Genomic DNA, 15,568 nt, shown 5'->3' on the forward strand with positions numbered 1-15,568 from the left:
CGTGGGAGAATCCCGTGGGCTAGGGCTCTAGACGGTAAGGGGGCCCAAGAGAGCTGGTCAACATTCCAGCACAGCTCAAGCTCCTAGCTCAAGATCGGTGCATCCCGAAGAGTAGGAAACCAAGCAAAGGAGGCAGGAGACCTGCATGAATGAGCAAGGAGCTCCTGGAAAAACTCACAGGGAAGGAGGAAGTTTACAGAGTGTGGGAAAAGGGACTGGCCACTTGGGAGGAATGTAGGGATGTAGTCAGAGAATGTAGGGATGCAACGAGGAAGGCTAAGGCCCGCTTGGAATTAAATCTGGCAAGGACAGATGTCAAGGACAGCCGGAAGGGCTTTTTCAAGTACATCGGCAGCAAAAGGAAGAGGAGGGAAAATGCGGGCCCCCTGCTGAATGAGGTGGGTGCCCTGGTGACGGAAGATACAGAGAGAAGGCGGAGGTACTGAATGCCGCCTTTGCTTTGGTCTTTACTGCTAAGGCCGGCCCTCGGGAATCCCAGACCCTGGAGGTAGGAGAGAAAGTCTGAGGAAAGGAAGACCTTCCCTTGGTCGAGGAGGATCAGGTTAGAGAACATCTCGGCAAATTCGACATCCGCAAATCCATGGGCTCTGGTGGGATGCACCCGCGAGTGCTGAGGGAGCTGGCAGATGTTATTGCTAAGCTGCTCTCAATCATCTTTGAGAGGTCAGGGAGAGCAGGAGAGGTGCCTGCGGACTGGAGGAAAGCCAGCGTCCCTCGGGTCTTTAAAAAGGGCAGGAAGGAGGATGCAGGAAACTACAGGCCAGTCAGCCTCACCTCCATCCCCGGAAAGGTGATGGAACAGCTTCTTCTGGGGGCCATCACTAAGCGTGTGGAGGAGAAGACGACCACGCCATTGGGAGCGGTCAGCATGGATTCACCAAGGGGAAATCATGCCTGACCAATCTGATAGCCTTCTACGATGGCATGACTGGCTGGGTGGATGAAGGGAGAGCAGTGGGTATCGTCTACCTTGACCTCAGCAAGGCTTTTGATACTGTCTCTCATAACATCCTCATAAGCAAGCTGAGGAGGCGTGGGTTGGATGGGTGGACAGTGAGGTGGGTTGAGAACTGGCTGAATGAATGGCAGGGCGCAGAGGGTTGTGGTAAGCGGCGTAGAGTCTGGTTGGAGGCCTGTAGCTAGCGGTGTGCCCCAAGGGTCAGTGCTTGGTCCGGTCTTACTCAACGTATTCATCAATGACCTGGACGAGGGGACAGAGTGTACCCTCAGCAAGTTTGCCAGTGACGCCAAACTGGGAGGAGTTGCTGACACACCGGAAGGCTGCCCTGCCATTCAGCACGATCTGGGCAGGCTAGAGAGCTGGGCGGGGAGGAACTAAATGAAATTCCACAAGGGCTGTGGGCCACAAGCGTAGGGTCCTGCACCCGGGGAGGAGTAACGCCAAGCACCAGTACGGGTTAGGGGCTGACCTGCTGGGAAGCAGCGCTGCAGAGGGAGCCCTGGTGGACAGCAAGTTAAGCATGAGCCTGCAAGGTGCCCTCATGGTCAGGAAGGCCAATTGGTATCCTAGGGTGCATTAAGAAGAGCGTGGCCAGCAGGGTAGAGGGAGGTTATCGTCCCCCTCTACTCTGCCCTGGTGAGGCCACATCTGGAGTACTGTGTCCCGTTCTGGGCTCCTACGAGGGAAAACTTCTTCACTTTGAGGGTGACCGAGCACTGGGACAAGCTGCCCAGAGAGGGTGTGGAGTCTCCTTCTCTGGAGAGATTCAAAACCCGCCTGGACGCGATCCTGTGCAACCTGCTCTAGGTGATCCTGCTTTAGGAGGAGGGGTTGGACTAGCTGATCTCCAGAGGTCCCTTCCAACCCCTACCGTTCTGTGATGCTGTGCTTACAGCCTTGTCCAGAAGGAGCCAGAGCTGAAACAAAGTCGCTGGGGCTGGGGCGTGGTATTCTGGGGGGGGGTGAGCCGTGAGGGCCATGCTGGGTGGGCGGGCACAGCACATGCTGCTGGGAGAGGGGTGGTGGTGCCGACTAGGCCGTGCTGGGCCAGCCTCCGGGGTGTAGGGGCAGAGACCCCTGGTCTCGGGGGTGGACGTGAACTTCCCCCAGGGAAACTGAGCAGGCCGCGGGGCCAGCCAGGCCCGAAGCACACGGCCATGGCGCTGGGGAGCCAGCCAAGGCCAGCCCGCAAGGAGGGAGGTCTGGGAAAGGTGCTGCCAAACCCCGGGGAGAAGACAACCCTCTGGGCCCAGCCCGTAACGCTGCCCCTCGAGAAAGGAAAGTGTGGCATCTCCCACTGCATAGATTGACACCAACTTTATTGTGCCGGTGGAGAGGGATCGCAGCCAGCACTTGGCGATGTTGCACGCCTGGTCTCGTTGTGTCGTCTGGGCCGGCTGTAGGGGTTTTGGGCCCGACGTTGCAAGCGGGAGCGGTCACGCACCCGCTCGGGCCCAGGGGTGCTGGAGCGGCTGCTGCTCTGCAGTGCTGGAGAGCTGCAGGAGGTCCCTGATGGCAGCTGGCTGTCAGGGCTGGGGCTGCTCGCTTCAGGTGCCGGGGAGCTGTGGGACACCCCAGCTGCCGCCTGGCTGGGGGTGCTGGTCTGAGCACTTGGTGCTGGCGCCCGGCTCCTCTCACGGCGTCTTCTGGGCCGGCTGTAGGGGTTTTGGGCCCGACGTTGCAAGCGGGAGCGGTCTCGCACCCGCTCGGGCCCAGGGGTGCTGGAGCAGCTGGTGTCCTCAAGCACTGGGGAGCCATGGAGGGGCTCTGAAGCCGCCTGGCTACCAGTGCTGGGGCTGCTGGTCTCCGGTGCCTGGGAGCCATGGGATGACCCCGATGCCGCCTGGCTACCGGTGCTAGGGCTCCTGGTCTCCGGTGCCAGGGAGCCATGGGGGGACGCCGATGCCGCCAGGCTGCTGGTGCTTGGGCTGCTGGTCTCAGGCGCCAGTGAGCTGTGGGAAGGCCCCAGTCCTGACTGGCTTGCGGTGCTGGAGCCGGCGAGCTCCGAGCTGGCACTGGAGACTGTAAGAGGAAGCAAGAAGGTCAAGGACAAGGCCTCCTGGGGCAGGATGGGCCAGAGCGGTGCGCCCAGCCCTCCTGGAGCAGAGAGGCTCTGCCAAGCCCACCCTGGGCACCCGCTGCCAGGCCTTGCCACCCGCTGGCCCCAGCCCAGGGGCACCCGGGTGCTTTGCCTCTTACCGGTGCCCAGGCCAGCACAGCTGCTGCACTCCCAGCTGGCCGTGCTGTGCTTCAAGTTGGAGCAGCATCTGTGGGTGCCCTCGGCAGCGCAGGAGCAGCACAGGAGCAGTTGCCAGGGCCTGGGGAAGCAAACGGGTTGATGGCTGTGAGGACAAAGTGATGGCAGCACGGGATGGTCCGGCAGAGCTCTTGTTCTCAGTCCTTCCTCTTCGAGCCCTTGGCGAGGCAGAGATCCCGTGCAGAGCCCCGGGGTGCAGCTTTGGCAACTTACCCCTCTTCCTCTGCCCGCTCCCTGCCTCCTGGACAAAGGCACTGACTGGCATCGCAGCGGCTGTGCCTCTCATTTAGTGCTGCATACGCGTGGTTGTTCTCCCACGATGGCAGTCTGATGGAGAAAGGAAAACTGATGAGGCCCTGCTGCCCCAGCGTAAGGCGTCCCTGCTCTTTGCCCCCCCCCACCCTGTTTCCAACTCCTCCGCGAAGATCAAGCCCTGACTCAGGGGAGAGCGGAGGGCCAGGACTGCAGGGGCAGGCCCTGGCATGGTGCAGCGCTTGCACCCTCCTGTCTTGTGAGCCGGGCAGATGGACACCAACCTGAAAGGGATTCGGATCCCCATGTTGAGCATATCCGAAATAAATCTTTCCCTGTCTCTGCATAGAGGGCACTGGAAGCAAGAAATGCCAGCGCGCAGAGCCTGTCCCTGCAGGAGAAACATAAGGAGCATGCGTGAGGCAGGCCCTGGTGCTGCTGAGCGCCTGCCGTGCCCCGGCGGCGAGGGAACGGCTCCTACCTGGATGCAGCCCCTGTGGAACCAGGCGTGTTTGCAGGCTGGGCACACCATGGTGCTGTAGGACTTTCTGTGCCCCACAGAGTCCATGCACATGAGGCAGGTGGTGGTCTCCTCCGGAGCAGCCTCCACTGCCTGCTTTGGGCGGTGCTCCCAGCAGAAGGACCTGGGGGGAAGAGGAGAGGGATGGGTGAGGTGGGAAGTGATGGGTCCTTCCCTGGCGGTGGTGAGGAGGAGAGAGGAGATACCTGTACTGAGGAAGGAACTGGGTGACACATTCACCCTCCACGGCACACGGGAGATGGAAGCTGCGGTCGCAGCCCGTCTCCCGGCAGGTGATGGTGGGCCCGCTCTTGCCACAGACGAAGCAGTCCTGGAAAGAGCAGAGAAGCCCCCGTCAGCAGCAGCCTCAGGGCCTCCACGGCCAGCCCCACACCTCTGGGCAGGGTGCAGGATGTGGCCACTGCTGGGTCACAGCCCGCAGATCCACCTGGCGGATGAGGCTCCTGTGCTGGAGCCTCTGTGGAGCTGCTGGGAGCAAGACGTTTGCCCCAGAGCTGGCTGGAAGGGCTGGGATTTCTTTCCTGGGGTCTGGGCTAAGCTCCCGCAAACCTCTGCTGGCAAAAATCTCCATGTCAGGTCCTCACCTTCTGTGCTGCCTGCTCGACTGTGTGTATAATGTGCTCAGGGAGAAATCCCATGAGTCCTACTGCCTTGACTGGTTGCTGAAACAGGTCGTTGGCAAAAAACTGCGGAAGAGAAGACGAGGAGCTGATGAGGCGAGTGTGGCAGGGGCTGCCTGTCAGAAAGCTGGAGGGAGCACTGAGGGAACTCACCAGGCAAAACACGTGGGCACAGAGCCCTTGCTTCTCCAGTTTGCGCCCACAGATATCCGGGTCAGCCTCTGTCCGGTCACACAGCATGCATGCTGGAGGGGAGAGAGCAAACGGCACCGGGAATGAGCGCCTCTGCGGGGCAGGGGGAAGCGACACTGAGGGGTTGCCCCCAAGGGCCTGCTCTATCCCTGCCTAGCTGTCTGCCAAGCTGTGGGAGGGATACTTTGCTCTCACCCTGCTCCATCGAGTCGAGGGCCTTCTCCTTCCTTGTGAACATGGCACACGTCAGTCAAGTGTGAGCGTTTGGAGAGTCCCTGTCCCAGCAGCGCCGGGGGGTGTCTCCTCCAAATGCTCCTCTGCTGACTCTGAGGGAGAAGCGAGACGCGGGTGAGCTTGCAGCAGAGGCCCAGAGCCCCGAGGTGTGGGGCTCCCCTCCTCCTTCGGCAGCCCCTCGCAAGCCCCGTCCCTCCCCTGCCCTCTCCTCACCTCACCAGGTCGCACTGACCCACGGCCTGAGCCCGGCGTGCCTTTTTGTGGGCTCGCCCCCGCGGGTCACAGTGGCCACTGTGACATCAGCACCGCTGGCCCGCGTGCGCCCCAACTACGGGCAGGGATGCCCTCGGCCACCTGCCGCCCGCTCTGAGACGGCCACCGCCTCACAGGGGTGGGTGTGAAGCGCCGAGGCGGGAGCCCGAGCCCTCAGCACCCACGTAACCGGGGCGACTGCTCCTGCAGCCGGGGCAGAGTCAGATGCCAGATCCCGCGGGGCAGCCATCGAGGGTGGCACCGTTGGCCGAAAGGTGCTGTTCCAGGAGTGCGACTGCCAGGCTCCAGCCTGGGCTGAGGGAACTCTCTGCTCCTGCCCCTGGCACGGGGAGCGCTGCCGGCAGGTCGGGGAAGGTGGTCGGTCCTCTCTGCACTGCACGGGCAAGGCTGCATCTGCAGTTCTGCCTGTGGTTCTGGGGGCTACAGGGGACAGAAGCGACCGTTGAGCCTGGCCTGGGCTCACACATCCCACCCGCTCAGATGCCGTGGCACACCACAGGACCGCAGGACGGCACCTAAATGTGCAGGTGGACCTGGTAGTCTTAGGTTAACGGTGGGACTCGGTGATCTTCAGGGTCTTGTCCAACCTAAATGATCCTAGGACTCTAATGACCATTCAATTGTTGCTTAATCACCATTTGAATTTCATTCAATCATCCACCCATTACCATTAGATCGTCGCTTCATCATTAATAAAACCCTTTCCATTAACCAACCCCACAACGATGACTTGTGTGAGTAATTCACCTGCGACACCCGGACAAAAACCAGGCGGTGTCTCAGGCACAACCAGAGTAGGAAAGAAGGAACGCAAAATCCCACATTGGAGACTCCAGGTCCAAAATGCAGTTCAGGACCAAGATGGAAAGCTGAGACCCCAGGAAGGCCTTCGACAACACTCGCTGGCTGACAGTGCTGAGAGTGAGTAGAGGCTTCCCAGGCCGCCTCCTTCAGCTCCTGCTTTTCGAGTGTCCTCAGCCATCCTCTTGTAGCAGCTGCCTTCCAAGCCAAACTCTGGTGCTCGGGGTTTCCTTCTCACCAGGCTTACCGAGGTCTCGCTCGCCCTTCCGATGCCGGGGCATCACAGAGCTCTGCTAGCTAGATGCCGACAGAGGGGAACGAGGACCTCGGTTTGCAGCGAGGCTGTGCGTGACCACAGCTCCTTGGCCAGCTCCGTTCGAGCCCCGTTGCTCGGGAGTGCCTCGGAGCTCACATCGCCACAGGCTTCCCAGGCCGGCTCCTTCAGCTCCTGAGGGTCAGAAACTGTTTCTGGAGGAGGTGGTGGAGGAGCCCACGAGGAGAGGGGTGCTGCTGGACCTTGTGCTAACAACCAAAGAAGGATTGGTTGAGGATGTGAAGGCTGGGGGCAGCCTTGGCTGCAGTGACCACGCGATGGTGGAGTTCAGGATCCTGCGTGGAAGGAGCAGGGCAATAAGTAGGATTACAAGCCTGGACTTTGGGAGAGCTAACGTGGGCCTCTTCAAAGACCTGCGTGGGAGAATCCCGTGGGCTAGGGCTCTAGACGGTAAGGGGGCCCAAGAGAGCTGGTCAACATTCCAGCACAGCTCAAGCTCCTAGCTCAAGATCGGTGCATCCCGAAGAGTAGGAAACCAAGCAAAGGAGGCAGGAGACCTGCATGAATGAGCAAGGAGCTCCTGGAAAAACTCACAGGGAAGGAGGAAGTTTACAGAGTGTGGGAAAAGGGACTGGCCACTTGGGAGGAATGTAGGGATGTAGTCAGAGAATGTAGGGATGCAACGAGGAAGGCTAAGGCCCGCTTGGAATTAAATCTGGCAAGGACAGATGTCAAGGACAGCCGGAAGGGCTTTTTCAAGTACATCGGCAGCAAAAGGAAGACGAGGCAAATTCGACATCCGCAAATCCATGGGCTCTGGTGGGATGCACCCGCGAGTGCTGAGGGAGCTGGCAGATGTTATTGCTAAGCTGCTCTCAATCATCTTTGAGAGGTCAGGGAGAGCAGGAGAGGTGCCTGCGGACTGGAGGAAAGCCAGCGTCCCTCGGGTCTTTAAAAAGGGCAGGAAGGAGGATGCAGGAAACTACAGGCCAGTCAGCCTCACCTCCATCCCCGGAAAGGTGATGGAACAGCTTCTTCTGGGGGCCATCACTAAGCGTGTGGAGGAGAAGACGACCACGCCATTGGGAGCGGTCAGCATGGATTCACCAAGGGGAAATCATGCCTGACCAATCTGATAGCCTTCTACGATGGCATGACTGGCTGGGTGGATGAAGGGAGAGCAGTGGGTATCGTCTACCTTGACCTCAGCAAGGCTTTTGATACTGTCTCTCATAACATCCTCATAAGCAAGCTGAGGAGGCGTGGGTTGGATGGGTGGACAGTGAGGTGGGTTGAGAACTGGCTGAATGAATGGCAGGGCGCAGAGGGTTGTGGTAAGCGGCGTAGAGTCTGGTTGGAGGCCTGTAGCTAGCGGTGTGCCCCAAGGGTCAGTGCTTGGTCCGGTCTTACTCAACGTATTCATCAATGACCTGGACGAGGGGACAGAGTGTACCCTCAGCAAGTTTGCCAGTGACGCCAAACTGGGAGGAGTTGCTGACACACCGGAAGGCTGCCCTGCCATTCAGCACGATCTGGGCAGGCTAGAGAGCTGGGCGGGGAGGAACTAAATGAAATTCCACAAGGGCTGTGGGCCACAAGTGTAGGGTCCTGCACCCGGGGAGGAGTAACGCCAAGCACCAGTACGGGTTAGGGGCTGACCTGCTGGGAAGCAGCGCTGCAGAGGGAGCCCTGGTGGACAGCAAGTTAAGCATGAGCCTGCAAGGTGCCCTCATGGTCAGGAAGGCCAATTGGTATCCTAGGGTGCATTAAGAAGAGCGTGGCCAGCAGGGTAGAGGGAGGTTATCGTCCCCCTCTACTCTGCCCTGGTGAGGCCACATCTGGAGTACTGTGTCCCGTTCTGGGCTCCTACGAGGGAAAACTTCTTCACTTTGAGGGTGACCGAGCACTGGGACAAGCTGCCCAGAGAGGGTGTGGAGTCTCCTTCTCTGGAGAGATTCAAAACCCGCCTGGACGCGATCCTGTGCAACCTGCTCTAGGTGATCCTGCTTTAGGAGGAGGGGTTGGACTAGCTGATCTCCAGAGGTCCCTTCCAACCCCTACCGTTCTGTGATGCTGTGCTTACAGCCTTGTCCAGAAGGAGCCAGAGCTGAAACAAAGTCGCTGGGGCTGGGGCGTGGTATTCTGGGGGGGGGTGAGCCGTGAGGGCCATGGTGGGTGGGCGGGCACAGCACATGCTGCTGGGAGAGGGGTGGTGGTGCCGACTAGGCCGTGCTGGGCCAGCCTCCTGGGTGTAGGGGCAGAGACCCCTGGTCTCGGGGGTGGACGTGAACTTCCCCCAGGGAAACTGAGCAGGCCGCGGGGCCAGCCAGGCCCGAAGCACACGGCCATGGCGCTGGGGAGCCAGCCAAGGCCAGCCCGCAAGGAGGGAGGTCTGGGAAAGGTGCTGCCAAACCCCGGGGAGAAGACAACCCTCTGGGCCCAGCCCGTAACGCTGCCCCTCGAGAAAGGAAAGCGTGGCATCTCCCACTGCATAGATTAACACCAACTTTATTGTGCCGGTGGAGAGGGATCGCAGCCAGCACTTGGCGATGTTGCACGCCTGGTCTCGTTGTGTCGTCTGGGCCGGCTGTAGGGGTTTTGGGCCCGACGTTGCAAGCGGGAGCGGTCACGCACCCGCTCGGGCCCAGGGGTGCTGGAGCGGCTGCTGCTCTGCAGTGCTGGAGAGCTGCAGGAGGTCCCTGATGGCAGCTGGCTGTCAGGGCTGGGGCTGCTCGCTTCAGGTGCTGGGGAGCTGTGGGACACCCCAGCTGCCACCTGGCTGGGGGTGCTGGTCTGAGCACTCGGTGCTGGTGCCCGGCTCCTCTCACGGCGTCTTCTGGGCCGGCTGTAGGGGTTTTGGGCCCGACGTTGCAAGCGGGAGCGGTCTCGCACCCGCTCGGGCCCAGGGGTGCTAGAGCAGCTGGTGTCCTCAAGCACTGGGGAGCCATGGAGGGGCTCTGAAGCCGCCTGGCTACCAGTGCTGGGGCTGCTGGTCTCCGGTGCCTGGGAGCCATGGGATGACCCCGATGCCGCCTGGCTACCGGTGCTAGGGCTCCTGGTCTCCGGTGCCAGGGAGCCATGGGGGGACGCCGATGCCGCCAGGCTGCTGGTGCTTGGGCTGCTGGTCTCAGGCGCCGGTGAGCTGTGGGAAGGCCCCAGTCCTGACTGGCTTGCGGTGCTGGAGCCGGCGAGCTCCGAGCTGGCACTGGAGACTGTAAGAGGAAGCAAGAAGGTCAAGGACAAGGCCTCCTGGGGCAGGATGGGCCAGAGCGGTGCGCCCAGCCCTCCTGGAGCAGAGAGGCTCTGCCAAGCCCACCCTGGGCACCCGCTGCCAGGCCTTGCCACCCGCTGGCCCCAGCCCAGGGGCACCCGGGTGCTTTGCCTCTTACCGGTGCCCAGGCCAGCACAGCTGCTGCACTCCCAGCTGGCCGTGCTGTGCTTCAAGTTGGAGCAGCATCTGTGGGTGCCCTCGGCAGCGCAGGAGCAGCACAGGAGCAGTTGCCAGGGCCTGGGGAAGCAAACGGGTTGATGGCTGTGAGGACAAAGTGATGGCAGCACGGGATGGTCCGGCAGAGCTCTTGTTCTCAGTCCTTCCTCTTCGAGCCCTTGGCGAGGCAGAGATCCTGTGCAGAGCCCCGGGGTGCAGCTTTGGCAACTTACCCCTCTTCCTCTGCCCGCTCCCTGCCTCCTGGACAAAGGCACTGACTGGCATCGCAGCGGCTGTGCCTCTCATTTAGTGCTGCATACGCGTGGTTGTTCTCCCACGATGGCAGTCTGATGGAGAAAGGAAAACTGATGAGGCCCTGCTGCCCCAGCGTAAGGCGTCCCTGCTCTTCGCCCCCCCCCACCCTGTTTCCAACTCCTCCGCGAAGATCAAGCCCTGACTCAGGGGAGAGCGGAGGGCCAGGACTGCAGGGGCAGGCCCTGGCATGGTGCAGCGCTTGCACCCTCCTGTCTTGTGAGCCGGGCAGATGGACACCAACCTGAAAGGGATTCGGATCCCCATGTTGAGCATATCCGAAATAAATCTTTCCCTGTCTCTGCATAGAGGGCACTGGAAGCAAGAAATGCCAGCGCGCAGAGCCTGTCCCTGCAGGAGAAACATAAGGAGCATGCGTGAGGCAGGCCCTGGTGCTGCTGAGCGCCTGCCGTGCCCCGGCGGCGAGGGAACGGCTCCTACCTGGATGCAGCCCCTGTGGAACCAGGCGTGTTTGCAGGCTGGGCACACCATGGTGCTGTAGGACTTTCTGTGCCCCACAGAGTCCATGCACATGAGGCAGGTGGTGGTCTCCTCCGGAGCAGCCTCCACTGCCTGCTCTGGGCGGTGCTCCCAGCAGAAGGACCTGGGGGGAAGAGGAGAGGGATGGGTGAGGTGGGAAGTGATGGGTCCTTCCCTGGCGGTGGTGAGGAGGAGAGAGGAGATACCTGTACTGAGGAAGGAACTGGGTGACACATTCACCCTCCACGGCACACGGGAGATGGAAGCTGCGGTCGCAGCCCGTCTCCCGGCAGGTGATGGTGGGCCCGCTCTTGCCACAGACGAAGCAGTCCTGGAAAGAGCAGAGAAGCCCCCGTCAGCAGCAGCCTCAGGGCCTCCACGGCCAGCCCCACACCTCTGGGCAGGGTGCAGGATGTGGCCACTGCTGGGTCACAGCCCGCAGATCCACCTGGCGGATGAGGCTCCTGTGCTGGAGCCTCTGTGGAGCTGCTGGGAGCAAGACGTTTGCCCCAGAGCTGGCTGGAAGGGCTGGGATTTCTTTCCTGGGGTCTGGGCTAAGCTCCCGCAAACCTCTGCTGGCAAAAATCTCCATGTCAGGTCCTCACCTTCTGTGCTGCCTGCTCGACTGTGTGTATAATGTGCTCAGGGAGAAATCCCATGAGTCCTACTGCCTTGACTGGTTGCTGAAACAGGTCGTTGGCAAAAAACTGCGGAAGAGAAGACGAGGAGCTGATGAGGCGAGTGTGGCAGGGGCTGCCTGTCAGAAAGCTGGAGGGAGCACTGAGGGAACTCACCAGGCAAAACACGTGGGCACAGAGCCCTTGCTTCTCCAGTTTGCGCCCACAGATATCCGGGTCAGCCTCTGTCCGGTCACACAGCATGCATGCTGGAGGGGAGAGAGCAAACGGCACCGGGAATGAGCGCCTCTGCGGGGCAGGGGGAAGCGACACTGAGGGGTTGCCCCCAAGGGCCTGCTCTATCCCTGCCTAGCTGTCTGCCAAGCTGTGGGAGGGATACTTTGCTCTCACCCTGCTCCATCGAGTCGAGGGCCTTCTCCTTCCTTGTGAACATGGCACACGTCAGTCAAGTGTGAGCGTTTGGAGAGTCCCTGTCCCAGCAGCGCCGGGGGGTGTCTCCTCCAAATGCTCCTCTGCTGACTCTGAGGGAGAAGCGAGACGCGGGTGAGCTTGCAGCAGAGGCCCAGAGCCCCGAGGTGTGGGGCTCCCCTCCTCCTTCGGCAGCCCCTCGCAAGCCCCGTCCCTCCCCTGCCCTCTCCTCACCTCACCAGGTCGCACTGACCCACGGCCTGAGCCCGGCGTGCCTTTTTGTGGGCTCGCCCCCGCGGGTCACAGTGGCCACTGTGACATCAGCACCGCTGGCCCGCGTGCGCCCCAACTACGGGCAGGGATGCCCTCGGCCACCTGCCGCCCGCTCTGAGACGGCCACCGCCTCACAGGGGTGGGTGTGAAGCGCCGAGGCGGGAGCCCGAGCCCTCAGCACCCACGTAACCGGGGCGACTGCTCCTGCAGCCGGGGCAGAGTCAGATGCCAGATCCCGCGGGGCAGCCATCGAGGGTGGCACCGTTGGCCGAAAGGTGCTGTTCCAGGAGTGCGACTGCCAGGCTCCAGCCTGGGCTGAGGGAACTCTCTGCTCCTGCCCCCGGCACGGGGAGCGCTGCCGGCAGGTCGGGGAAGGTGGTCGGTCCTCTCTGCACTGCACGGGCAAGGCTGCATCTGCAGTTCTGCCTGTGGTTCTGGGGGCTACAGGGGACAGAAGCGACCGTTGAGCCTGGCCTGGGCTCACACATCCCACCCGCTCAGATGCTGGGGCACACCACAGGACCGCAGGACGGCACCTAAATGTGCAGGTGGACCTGGTAGTCTTAGGTTAACGGTGGGACTCGGTGACCTTCAGGGTCTTGTCCAACCTAAATGATCCTAGGACTCTAATGACCATTCAATTGTTGCTTAATCACCATTTGAATTTCATTCAATCATCCACCCATTACCATTAGATCGTCGCTTCATCATTAATAAAACCCTTTCCATTAACCAACCCCACAACAATGACTTGTGTGAGTAATTCACCTGCGACACCCGGACAAAAACCAGGCGGTGTCTCAGGCACAACCAGAGTAGGAAAGAAGGAACGCAAAATCCCACATTGGAGACTCCAGGTCCAAAATGCAGTTCAGGACCAAGATGGAAAGCTGAGACCCCAGGAAGGCCTTCGACAACACTCGCTGGCTGACAGTGCTGAGAGTGAGTAGAGGCTTCCCAGGCCGCCTCCTTCAGCTCCTGCTTTTCGAGTGTCCTCAGCCATCCTCTTGTAGCAGCCACCTTCCAAGCCAAACTCTGGTGCTCGGGGTCTCCTTCTCACCAGGCTTACCGAGGTCTCGCTCGCCCTTCCGATGCCGGGGCATCACAGAGCTCTGCTAGCTAGATGCCGACAGAGGGGAACGAGGACCTCGGTTTGCAGCGAGGCTGTGCGTGACCACAGCTCCTTGGCCAGCTCCGTTCGAGCCCCGTTGCTCGGGAGTGCCTCGGAGCTCACATCGCCACAGGCTTCCCAGGCCGGCTCCTTCAGCTCCTGAGGGTCAGAAACTGTTTCTGGAGGAGGTGGTGGAGGAGCCCACGAGGAGAGGGGTGCTGCTGGACCTTGTGCTAACAACCAAAGAAGGATTGGTTGAGGATGTGAAGGCTGGGGGCAGCCTTGGCTGCAGTGACCACGCGATGGTGGAGTTCAGGATCCTGCGTGGAAGGAGCAGGGCAATAAGTAGGATTACAAGCCTGGACTTTGGGAGAGCTAACGTGGGCCTCTTCAAAGACCTGCGTGGGAGAATCCCGTGGGCTAGGGCTCTAGACGGTAAGGGGGCCCAAGAGAGCTGGTCAACATTCCAGCACAGCTCAAGCTCCTAGCTCAAGATCGGTGCATCCCGAAGAGTAGGAAACCAAGCAAAGGAGGCAGGAGACCTGCATGAATGAGCAAGGAGCTCCTGGAAAAACTCACAGGGAAGGAGGAAGTTTACAGAGTGTGGGAAAAGGGACTGGCCACTTGGGAGGAATGTAGGGATGTAGTCAGAGAATGTAGGGATGCAACGAGGAAGGCTAAGGCCCGCTTGGAATTAAATCTGGCAAGGACAGATGTCAAGGACAGCCGGAAGGGCTTTTTCAAGTACATCGGCAGCAAAAGGAAGACGAGGCAAATTCGACATCCGCAAATCCATGGGCTCTGGTGGGATGCACCCGCGAGTGCTGAGGGAGCTGGCAGATGTTATTGCTAAGCTGCTCTCAATCATCTTTGAGAGGTCAGGGAGAGCAGGAGAGGTGCCTGCGGACTGGAGGAAAGCCAGCGTCCCTCGGGTCTTTAAAAAGGGCAGGAAGGAGGATGCAGGAAACTACAGGCCAGTCAGCCTCACCTCCATCCCCGGAAAGGTGATGGAACAGCTTCTTCTGGGGGCCATCACTAAGCGTGTGGAGGAGAAGACGACCACGCCATTGGGAGCGGTCAGCATGGATTCACCAAGGGGAAATCATGCCTGACCAATCTGATAGCCTTCTACGATGGCATGACTGGCTGGGTGGATGAAGGGAGAGCAGTGGGTATCGTCTACCTTGACCTCAGCAAGGCTTTTGATACTGTCTCTCATAACATCCTCATAAGCAAGCTGAGGAGGCGTGGGTTGGATGGGTGGACAGTGAGGTGGGTTGAGAACTGGCTGAATGAATGGCAGGGCGCAGAGGGTTGTGGTAAGCGGCGTAGAGTCTGGTTGGAGGCCTGTAGCTAGCGGTGTGCCCCAAGGGTCAGTGCTTGGTCCGGTCTTACTCAACGTATTCATCAATGACCTGGACGAGGGGACAGAGTGTACCCTCAGCAAGTTTGCCAGTGACGCCAAACTGGGAGGAGTTGCTGACACACCGGAAGGCTGCCCTGCCATTCAGCACGATCTGGGCAGGCTAGAGAGCTGGGCGGGGAGGAACTAAATGAAATTCCACAAGGGCTGTGGGCCACAAGTGTAGGGTCCTGCACCCGGGGAGGAGTAACGCCAAGCACCAGTACGGGTTAGGGGCTGACCTGCTGGGAAGCAGCGCTGCAGAGGGAGCCCTGGTGGACAGCAAGTTAAGCATGAGCCTGCAAGGTGCCCTCATGGTCAGGAAGGCCAATTGGTATCCTAGGGTGCATTAAGAAGAGCGTGGCCAGCAGGGTAGAGGGAGGTTATCGTCCCCCTCTACTCTGCCCTGGTGAGGCCACATCTGGAGTACTGTGTCCCGTTCTGGGCTCCTACGAGGGAAAACTTCTTCACTTTGAGGGTGACCGAGCACTGGGACAAGCTGCCCAGAGAGGGTGTGGAGTCTCCTTCTCTGGAGAGATTCAAAACCCGCCTGGACGCGATCCTGTGCAACCTGCTCTAGGTGATCCTGCTTTAGGAGGAGGGGTTGGACTAGCTGATCTCCAGAGGTCCCTTCCAACCCCTACCGTTCTGTGATGCTGTGCTTACAGCCTTGTCCAGAAGGAGCCAGAGCTGAAACAAAGTCGCTGGGGCTGGGGCGTGGTATTCTGGGGGGGGGTGAGCCGTGAGGGCCATGCTGGGTGGGCGGGCACAGCACACGCTGCTGGGAGAGAGGTGGTGGTGCCGACTAGGCCGTGCTGGGCCAGCCTCCTGGGTGTAGGGGCAGAGACCCCTGGTCTCGGGGGTGGACGTGAACTTCCCCCAGGGAAACTGAGCAGGCCGCGGGGCCAGCCAGGCCCGAAGCACACGGCCATGGCGCTGGGGAGCCAGCCAAGGCCAGCCCGCAAGGAGGGAGGTCTGGGAAAGGTGCTGCCAAACCCCGGGGAGAAGACAACCCTCTGGGCCCAGCCCGTAACGCTGCCCCTCGAGAAAGGAAAGCGTGGCATCTCCCACTGCATAGATTAACACCAACT

General features: G+C 60.6%; 2 protein-coding genes across 2 annotated transcripts; both read right to left on the bottom strand.

Moving 5' to 3' along the window:
• Window positions 1-2,300: 2,300 nt before the first annotated feature.
• On the bottom strand, window positions 2,301-5,049 carry LOC129211511 (PHD finger protein 7-like). Its single transcript, XM_054838719.1, has 9 exons — window positions 5,040-5,049; window positions 4,806-4,897; window positions 4,617-4,718; window positions 4,218-4,342; window positions 3,973-4,135; window positions 3,776-3,882; window positions 3,453-3,566; window positions 3,182-3,300; window positions 2,301-3,004 (listed from the first exon to the last, which is right to left on the bottom strand). Exons 1-9 carry the CDS (start codon window positions 5,047-5,049, stop codon window positions 2,301-2,303), a joined length of 1,536 nt encoding a protein of 511 aa, XP_054694694.1.
• Window positions 5,050-8,934: 3,885 nt separating this feature from the next.
• LOC129211512 (PHD finger protein 7-like) lies at window positions 8,935-11,683 on the bottom strand. The gene is made up of 9 exons (XM_054838720.1): window positions 11,674-11,683; window positions 11,440-11,531; window positions 11,251-11,352; window positions 10,852-10,976; window positions 10,607-10,769; window positions 10,410-10,516; window positions 10,087-10,200; window positions 9,816-9,934; window positions 8,935-9,638 (listed from the first exon to the last, which is right to left on the bottom strand). The coding sequence occupies exons 1-9, from the start codon at window positions 11,681-11,683 to the stop codon at window positions 8,935-8,937; spliced, it is 1,536 nt and encodes a 511-aa protein (XP_054694695.1).
• Between the last annotated feature and the right edge of the window lie 3,885 nt (window positions 11,684-15,568).

The sequence above is a fragment of the Grus americana genome, chromosome 11, assembly GCF_028858705.1.
Source record: "Grus americana isolate bGruAme1 chromosome 11, bGruAme1.mat, whole genome shotgun sequence".
Classification (NCBI taxonomy): domain Eukaryota; kingdom Metazoa; phylum Chordata; class Aves; order Gruiformes; family Gruidae; genus Grus; species Grus americana.

Coding starts and splice junctions, on each gene's coding strand:
- LOC129211511 (XM_054838719.1), bottom strand. Junction 4,719..4,805: donor GTGCCCACGTGTTTTGCCTG/GTGAGTTCCCTC, acceptor TCTCTTCCGCAG/TTTTTTGCCAACGACCTGTT. Junction 3,005..3,181: donor CTGTGCTGGCCTGGGCACCG/GTAAGAGGCAAA, acceptor TTCCTCTTACAG/TCTCCAGTGCCAGCTCGGAG.
- LOC129211512 (XM_054838720.1), bottom strand. Junction 11,353..11,439: donor GTGCCCACGTGTTTTGCCTG/GTGAGTTCCCTC, acceptor TCTCTTCCGCAG/TTTTTTGCCAACGACCTGTT. Junction 9,639..9,815: donor CTGTGCTGGCCTGGGCACCG/GTAAGAGGCAAA, acceptor TTCCTCTTACAG/TCTCCAGTGCCAGCTCGGAG.